Source organism: Cyprinodon tularosa, unplaced genomic scaffold (genome assembly GCF_016077235.1).
Source record: "Cyprinodon tularosa strain WSP-4 unplaced genomic scaffold, ASM1607723v1 ctg94, whole genome shotgun sequence".
NCBI lineage: Eukaryota > Metazoa > Chordata > Actinopteri > Cyprinodontiformes > Cyprinodontidae > Cyprinodon > Cyprinodon tularosa.
The window spans coordinates 1,770,215-1,779,733 of record NW_024039718.1 but is presented as its reverse complement, the minus strand read 5'-3'; the positions used below and the strand labels follow the sequence as shown (position 1 = coordinate 1,779,733).

Sequence of the window (9,519 nt, the reverse complement as noted above, 5' to 3'; positions counted from 1 at the left end):
GTCTACTTAAAAAGGGATTTTTCTGATTTTTGAGAAGCTGCAGCTTATCCAAGATACTGCTCCCCTAATCCTGCCTGATATTAAAAAATATATATCATATAAGGTGCATCTAATTAAGTTATAATATTATTCAACCCTTTATTTTCACTAAAAGGGTGAAAATATTCAATAATTTAAATACCCATAATATTTCCAGGCAAATGTTTCCATCATTATGACGATTTTCTAGATTAACCTACCGGTAATCACATTTTTTTTTCTTAGATGATTAGAATTCTACATCTGATCAATAAAACACATTTTCAGTGCAGATGCGGTCTTAACGAAATGTATGTTTAAGATCTGCTTAAATATTGTTATTTTTAAAAGATACCTTTAATCTGACAAATAAGCTAAAATGAAAGATATCTATTCAGGATATATTTTTATAACTCTCTGCACCAGCTGCCCATATGTTAAACATTTAATTAAAAATGTTTAACATATGGGCAGAAGTTTTGGTCCATTCCTTATTCATGTATTTCTTATCTTTAATGGGGGTTTTTTAACCATTGTTCCCCTACAAATAAAATAAATTAATCAAAAGTACACTTGCCTTTATTATATGCAATCATTTTTTATTCAACATCACTTAATGTTGTAACACAGCTCCTTATTACATCCTTCTTTATACTCAAACTAAGACACATTTACATGATATTGTTCAACAATGAATGCCAGCATGAAGGGAACAGTTCTGCCATAGGTTGATGATGCACTTTACTTTCACATTTAACATTTTAACATTATATCAGAACATCAAACAGCAAAACACATCAAAGCCTTAATGTAGACATGCACAAAATGTTGTTTTTTTGTTGCTTCAGTAATCTTTATTTATCAGCCATGCATGAGTCCATTCCTGATGGCTGTGTGTTATAAACGGGACCCTTAGAAAGCTCCTACTTTTAATGTTTCAAAGGAAGCAGGCATATTACTGAATACACATTTGATGATTCTCAATTAAGATCTGTTCAGTTTGCATGGGTGGTTCTAGACAGGGACCAACGGGGGCCAGTGCTCCTGTAGCTCATGTCCTGGCCCCTGTACTAAAGACATAATTCTCAAAGAAATTCTAATGATGCTATGCGCTGGAACATACATGGTTACTGATAGCTTCTTTGGATCTACTTCATTCTATTTCTTTACAAATTCTGTTTTACTTATTATTTAAAAACAATAAGCTGATAGCTTGAGTGGGATTGAGATAGGATCCCAGTTTTCATCTCCTAAATGTTTTTTTCAAAACTAATAGCTCTAATTTTTACGCCTAAATGTATCTGTTTTTCTTGAGTTCTAATTCAGATTTTATAGAAAATGGTCATTTTACTAAATTTAAGTCAAAAATATATAAAATTCCTCAATTCCAAATGTATGTTGACCTAAAAAGACACAGGATTTTAATTAAACTTAATTAAGTAGAAATTTCACTTCATGCAGCTATCTTAATATATTTGAATCCCTTTCCCTGTTCTTTTTATTTCATGCTTTTCTGTACCCCCAAGAAAACACTCTGGCCCCCTGGTATATTTGGTCTAGAACCGCCACTGTCAGTTTGGAAATATTTAACTCAGAGTTGACATTTCTAGATGTTTTAAATGCTTAAGTAGACCCTATCAAATACAGTCCAAATACCTTCAGAAGCAGTAACTGTTGATGTAATGTCACAGAGCTGTTCTGACTATGTGCTGTTTTGCGGCAGGTCGCGTCGGTCGTTGTAGATCACAGCCCCCGGAGGAAAGAAGACCACCTCGGCCACGCCTGGCCCATTGCCAGGAACCAACGGCTGCCCTTGTTCGTTCATCTCTGGCTTTGTGGTGGCTGTGATCGGTCTGATGGTGGTCATAGTCGGAGAGGTCATGCGCCAGAAGAGGTTTTTGAGCGCTTTCCTGAACTCTCTACGCATCAAACAGTACAGGATGGGGTTCAGGCAGCTGTTGGAGTGCGCCAGGCACACTGACACAGGGAAAACGTACACCTGCATGGTGTAGTACTCATAAGTAAAGTGAACAACGTTGAGTTTTATTAGGATGCCCCAGGCTGTGATCGCCTGGTTGGGCAGCCAGCAGAGGAAAAATGACAGAACTACGATGGTGACTGATCTTGTAACCTTTGCGCGTCGTTTGGCGCTGGAGGTGTTGATGTTTTTAGAGGTGATAAAGCGCAAAAGTAGAAGGTAGCAAGCTGTGATGATTCCAAGGGGCACCAAAAAGCCCAGCAGCACTTTCTGAGATTGATAGAGTCCCAGCCAAAACTGCGCTGAACCGTTCGTCTCCGGGAATTTCACTAGACACAAATCCTCGTTGGACACGGTGGCGGTTGTTGAGAAAACCGCGTGGGGAAGAGCGGCGGAGACCGCGGCGAACCAGATGAAGACCGAGACGCAGCGGGCTGGGCAGCAGCGTGTGCGCCGCCGTCTGCCTTTCAGCGCAGAGGCGAGGGAACAGTACCTTGCTACGCTCATGGCCGTCAGGAAAAACACGCTGGCGTACATGTTCATGGCCGTGACATAGGATACTATCTTACACATGGCTTTTCCGAAGGGCCAGGTGAAGTCCAGCGCGTTCTCCACAGCCCAGAAGGGCAAAGTCAGGACGAACTGGAAGTCAGTCACGGCCAAACTAGTAACAAACAGGTTGATGGAGGATTTCTTCCACACTTGTTTGGACTTCATTAGGTACAAAACCAATAAGTTTCCGACCAAACCCAGCGCACAAACCAGAGAGTATATCACAGAGATGATAATCCTAACAAAAGCGGCACCGTCTCCGATGAAATCGGTTTTGGTAAAGTCCGACATTTGAAATTCAGCCTGTGAGCAGTTGGAAGTATTGGAAACACAGGTAAAGTTAGGAGACAAAGAGTGGACAGTCCCGACAGAGCCTTCATTATTGTTGTCGGTTAATTCTCCAGACATTTTACTTTGTATTTCCGTGGATCTTCAAAAAAGTCATTCCCTGATGCAAATTATCTGTGACTTGGAAAAAAATTAAGTCCTCCGCCTGAGCTTCATGCGTCACTCCATACTGGCTACATATCTACACTTAAAAAATCATAAAGAGACGGACTGATAACTAAATAGAGATAAAAGTTTTCCCATCAGACCGCTGAGCTCATCGTCAGGATCAGGCTGAGCTGTTGCTCTAAGCTCTCCAAAAGGAAAAGGGACCCTGACGCAGCGCTCCGGTAAAATCAGGTGCTGTCCTTGATGCTGATTAGAGTCCACAAGGGAAAGACTCTTCTGCCTTAAATCTCATAATATACTCATAAGTATGTAATAAAATACAGCGATATAATAGCAAGGTATTTCCAGATAGCTCATGAGCTACTGTTGGAATCAAAATCACCCCCCACCCTCACCTGTCTCTCTCTCTTTTCTCTGATGGACAGGGGAACAGAGGCGGAAAGAAGCATACTCAGTTATATTATGTAAGAAACAGGTGTATTCCTGTAGTAACTTTTATGGCATATCTGAACTGCTGTAAATTGACACCAAATTTGATCAAATAGATCATTGTTGCTTGGTAGTTATTACAAATAATCAACTGCACTTAAAGAGGATAGGCTATATTATTGCTTAAAATATTTAACATTTGTGGAGAAATTCATAAGCACTCAAATCATAAATCTGACGTGCTGTTACATCCCTTTTTAGTGTTCCAGGGTCTGCAGCAAACTACTGCTGCTCCACTTACATTTGGATGCATCTGTTGTCTGGAGAGGTTGATGCCTCCATCCTCAAGACAGCTTAATATTTAACACACCCTTTCAGGTGCTTTTCGTGCTTGTTTTTCTTTTCTTTTCTTTTTTAGAGTGGGAGGATGTTGGGCATGGCTTTAAGACAAAGATGCACCTTTTTTGCTAAGAGGTACAGCGGTAATGCCACATAAGAAATTAACTGTATAACAATATCTGCATAAATATGTGTGTATACATTGTGGGGGATTGCAGGTACTTGTGGGGACAAGTTGGCTCTGTAGATTGCATGTTGTTTAAGGCGTGGAAAGTTTATGATTTTTATTTTATTTTATCTGACCAAAAGTTGTGTTGGGATTTATTGATTTTGCACAGACAGCTTAGTGGTATTGAGTCCCATCAAGAAATTAGTAGTTTATTTCTGTCTTTATAATAAAATAAATAATAATTTTCTTTGAAACTGCTGTGGCAAAACCCAAGTTTCACTGTGTTTCATTAACCAGTGTTAGATCTCCGATGTAGCACACAAAGAGCTGGAGTGACTGGAATGGTCTGACCCTATAGCTGATGAATGCATGAATCTTCTTTAGAAAGTGGTTATTATTCATAAGGCAGAAAAGGAACTGTGGAGATGAAAGTGCAATACATACACTACATATGCTAATATCTGAAGCTACAGCTGCCTGACAGCTGTAGATAAAATCTATTTAAATTTTCTTTTTTAAACCAACCCTAAAAGAGGCTAGTGGACACTGGGCAGATGTTATTCCATAAGCATGAGCAGAAGTTGCTGCTAACTAAAAACTGAAGTATGATATTTTTCTCCCAAGCTTTGAATGGTTGAGTCAAACCATTCAAAAGAGAATGGTTGAACTCAACATTCTGCTTCTTTGACAGAACACGCTCTGCTTCTTTGACATTTTTTTTATCATTTAAAATCACATGAAGCATGTAGGTCCTCATTGTGTTTATCTTAAAAAAGTAGTTTAGATGGCATGGTAAAGACTAGTTGAACCCTTCTAAAAAATACAGCCACAAGCACATGTTGCCATCGTACATTCACTGAGTTACTGTTATTTAAGTGACTTTTAATTATATTATATATATATATATATATATATATATATATATATATATATATATATATATATATATATATATATATATATATATATATATATATATATATATATATATATATATCATGAATGAGTCTGTGGTCAATTCTAACGCTGACTAATGAATCGACAAATTGTAAGCAGCATTTCCCTAGCTTTAAGTTCATGAAACTGTCTGGAAATATAATTTGGTCTTATTTCTATGAAAGAAGAAAGCACAATGCACTTCATCAATCATTCATATTTCAACCATCTTAAATGTTGCTGTGTGGGAGAGTTGCAGAGGCAGTCTGCTCTTAATCTTTCTCTTGCACAGGCTCTGATAACCCCGGCTTAAGGCATCATGGTGTCTGCTGAAGTCAGTGGTACAGACTGAAAGCTCAGTGGCACTACTCTTTAACACACATAATTTGGGAGTGAAAGTCCCTCATCTCAAAAAAATTTTTAAATATTTTTTTTTTTTTTTGTTTGGTAGTTTTTTTGTTAATTTTTTTGCTATTTCAAGCAGACCTAAAAGTTTTGGAATACAACAAGATCCCAAAAGGCCAATTTTTCTGTTTCCACAGAGGTTATGATCTTTTGTGCAGCATATCTTTTTTTTTCCGGAAGCAGCAAAAAAGAAGATTTTTAAAGTGATTCTTGTCTTTTTTTTTCTCCCTTGTCTCCTTTTATCTCCATATTTCAGGGCTTGGCTCATTTATTTCTGTGTTGCAGCTTTGAAGGAAAAGTTTCCTGTCGAAGGTCAGGGTGGGTAGAGCACCCAAATGTTTTACTTAAAATACAGGTAGTAGTGCTTTATCAGATTTGAACTCAAGTAAAAGTAAAAAGTAGTCTTTGAAGAAATTACTCATGTAAGAGTAAAAAAGGATCTGGTAAAAAGGCTACCTAAGTAACTTATCTAGATACTTCCCATGGTCTTTCAATTCAATTCAATCAATCCCAAAAGGAAAATTAATTAAGCAACCAATTTAATATTTTATAAAATTATGTAATATTCACATTCCGGTGTTTCAAAGAATAAGATAAAAATAAACATATAACATACAGTAATTACATATACAATACAAATAGTTGTAATGAACACTCTTCAAAAAAATGTTTAGAGTTATAAAACTTGTAAATACTTACTATATTACAATATTTTTACTAAACTTCCAAATGACATGGTAGACTCAGCAGATGGAAAATAACATTTAAACAATAAGAACAAAACACAAATAACAAAACATAAATGTGTCTCTTGATGGTGCATTTTTGTTTAAAACAAGCTTGTTTTTAGTAATCTAAAGTACTCATAATGGATACCAAAAATTTTACTCAAGTAAGAGTAGTGATATTTTATAATAGTTTTACTCAAGTGAAATTAATAAGGGCAATGCCATAGAACTAATCTTAAAAGTATCTTATTAAGTTACCTATGTGTAACTGAGTAAATGTAACTAGTTACCACTCACCTCTGGTGAAGGTATGTCTATTCAATTACACAAATCTGTCGGGATGGTCTCATCTCATCAGAGCAACACGTTTGCTTTGTCCCCTATATACTTGTGATGAAGTTTGACTTTTTTTTTTATCTCTTTCTTTTGGCATGTCTTTGTCAGTTTGCATTTGTGCAATACTCCTGCAACTTTTGGATGATGAATGTAAGTGGTCCATGACAGGTTACGCACTCTGTATTTAATGAAATAAACCTCATCCAGCTTCAAACTTCTCATACATTATTCTTGGTATGATTGGTCTCTTTCTCCTAAGTTCCCAAAGCTTTAAGACCAACACAAAACGGCTATAATAATACTGATATAAAAGGACTCTATATGATAGACTGACCTCTGAATGCAATTGAATATAAAAGTTGAGAATACCCATTCATTCATTTCACTTTTTTGATAAAAATAATATAAAAACCACAAATCATTTCCTTCCCCTTTATACTAGCTTTTGTTGATCTGTCACATATATATTGAACCTATGGTTACAATGTGAAAAAGGTGAATGTGTTAAAGCTGTTATATGTTTTTCTAGTACTCTAAGGCTGGGCATCATCTACATTAAGCAAAATGGAAATTATAAATGTATCTTTTTATTATGCTGAATATTGAAATCATTTTCCTAGTTTTCAGACATAAAAAAACAACTTTTGTTGATTGGATCAAGGCTGCTTGCATAAAGACTATGTTCTAATTTTACAATAGCTGTCCCTCATTCTGAATAGTGTTCTGTAGTTATGCATCCTAGGTTATGAATCATCTTACTGTTTTTCTCAAGAAGTCACCATCCTGTTCTTTAGCATAAGTGTACATAATACTGTTTCCGGCTTCATAAAAATGTAGCAAGCTTACATAAAAGATAAACCTGTTAGAATAAAATGTGAAATTCTTTTACAGAAGCTAACACATCTAACTTGTAGGAAGTAATACTGTCATGCTTGCAGCTCCGGTAGCTGATCTGATTACTCACTTTATTCACCTGCCGTTCCCTCTCCATTCTCTAATTATCATTAATCATGTTCACCTGCTCTGCTATATATACGGTTCAGGCCAACTATTGGGGCATGATCATTATTTGTGTATTTGTTGTGTATTTGTCTATTCATGTATTCTTAGTTTGTTCATGTTGTGTTGTTGTGTTAGTTATTCATGTTTGTTTCATGAGAGTTAAGTTCCTGGTGCATGTCCTGACTCTTGGAGGCCAGTGGATTGAGAGGATTTTGTGTTTGTCTCCTGTCTCCTGATCGTGTCCTAGCTCTTCTCCGCTGAGCCCTCAGGGTTTTGATTCGGTGTGCAGGGGGAATGTGGGTTCTGATCCTTCTCCGTGGAGCCCTTAGGGCCTTGGCTCGTAACACGGGGGATGTCAGTTTTAATTCCCATAAACCTGGCTCCAAGGTGGAGACCAGTTTAAAGTTTGGCATTTATCCTGGTACCATGTCTTGTCTATGTTCCCTTCTACCACTGAGCCTGCCTGTCTCCATCTGAGCATGTATGTTGGAGCATTCTGCTGGACTCATAGAACTCTGAAACCATCTTCACGCTCTGAGGATTCCTGGAACCCTGGATCTGTTTGTTCCGTTTGGATCAGAACCCCTTGTCAGACTAGAGACTCCTGGATCTCGGAACTGTCTGATTCTGAGCTGTTTCTCTGACCTGGATTGGATTCCTGCCTGCTCACTGGGGTTGCTGCATCGGAGACACTTTGGATGGCTCTGAGCTGCAGTTCGTTTGGTCTCGCCTTTCTCAGAGGATTGGACTGAACTGTTACACCAGGTAAGTGACTCACTCGGATAATCATCTCCTGTCAGATGATAGTGGTCACTTACCTGTGTTTCTTCCACAACCTGAAAGCCACTGATGGGTTGCGCCCCACCCCCTTCAGTCGCTGCAGTCCGCTTGGGGTCCACCTGACTCCAGTTTGTCTCAGTAGCTGAATTGAGTTGGCGAATGCTCACATTTGCTGCTGTCTGGCCCATTGTAGAGGTTTTCTCCTCACGGATAAATCTTTTTTACACTGTTCAGGGCAGATGGTTGATAGCCTGTGTGCCGTCGTTTGGGTGAGTGGTCTTCATTGTCATTGTTGTGGATCAAGTGGCCCATGGTGGCCGTGGGTTTATCGTATGGGCATGCATTTTTTAAATATGTTATTATTATTTTATTTTATTGATGGAATTTTTAAAGGTCAGAGATACCGTGATGAGATCCTGAGGCCCATTGTTGTGCCTTACATCCAAGAACATCACCTTGTTTTGCAGCAGGATAATGTAAGTTGCTAGCATCTGTACACAATTGTTGGAAGCAGAAAACACGTTGAAACTCCCTCCAAAAAAGAAACCCAAAAAACAAAAACAAAACTGCACTTTTCAGAGTGGCCTTTTATTGTGGGCAATCTAAGGCACCCCTGTGCACTAATCATGGTGTCTAATCAGCATCATGATATGGCTCACCTGTGAGGTGGAATGGATTATCTCAGAAAAGGAGGGCTCACTTTGACAGGTTTAGACTGGCTTGTGAACAATATTTGAGCGAAATGGTGATATTTTGCATGTGGAAAAAGTTTTTGATCTTTGAGTTCATCTCATAAAAAGTGGGAGCAAAACCAAAAGTGTTGTATTTTTGGTTTTGTTGAATGTGCAAAGCACACATCTTTGTGTGCTTTGCACATTCAACAAACAAGTTTTCCAGCATTAACCAAAATCTTCTACTCTTCCTCCTTGGTGTTTTTTCTAACACTTTTTGTATGGGTAGTAAGAAACTACAAGCTCAAGTAACATCCCCATAAATTATAATTTTATCACTGCCTTAGACGATAATTCATCCTCACAGCGTAAGGCGAATTCACAATATTCATTAGTAAAGGCCGGATGATGAAAGTCCTAAAGCTTTTATTCAGTTCAACTTGCCTTAACAACAAAAGCGTGGCAGCCCCTAAAGCAACTGACTCATGCTCCTGAAATTAACTGCAAACACGGTGAGGCTTATAATGACATTTCAGTTCAAGTGAAAGGGAAGGTTCAGGTAACATTCTCATCTGAGTCTAAAGAAAAGCAGCATTTATCATAACAGACTAAGAGTTAAGTTTGAGGTCTTACAGGTCACAGCAGCTTGGACAACTTGAGGAAATATGACTTTCTTGGAAATGCTCTGTGATTGTAAGAGTACATCAGAACCTGAGATTC

At 37.9% G+C, this 9,519-nt stretch overlaps 1 protein-coding gene across 1 annotated transcript; it reads right to left on the bottom strand.

Moving 5' to 3' along the window:
• Nucleotides 1-1,429: 1,429 nt before the first annotated feature.
• rxfp3 (relaxin family peptide receptor 3) lies at nucleotides 1,430-3,385 on the bottom strand. The gene has a single exon (XM_038274974.1). It carries the CDS (start codon nucleotides 2,954-2,956, stop codon nucleotides 1,721-1,723), a length of 1,236 nt encoding a protein of 411 aa, XP_038130902.1. The 5' UTR covers nucleotides 2,957-3,385; the 3' UTR covers nucleotides 1,430-1,720.
• Nucleotides 3,386-9,519: the final 6,134 nt, after the last annotated feature.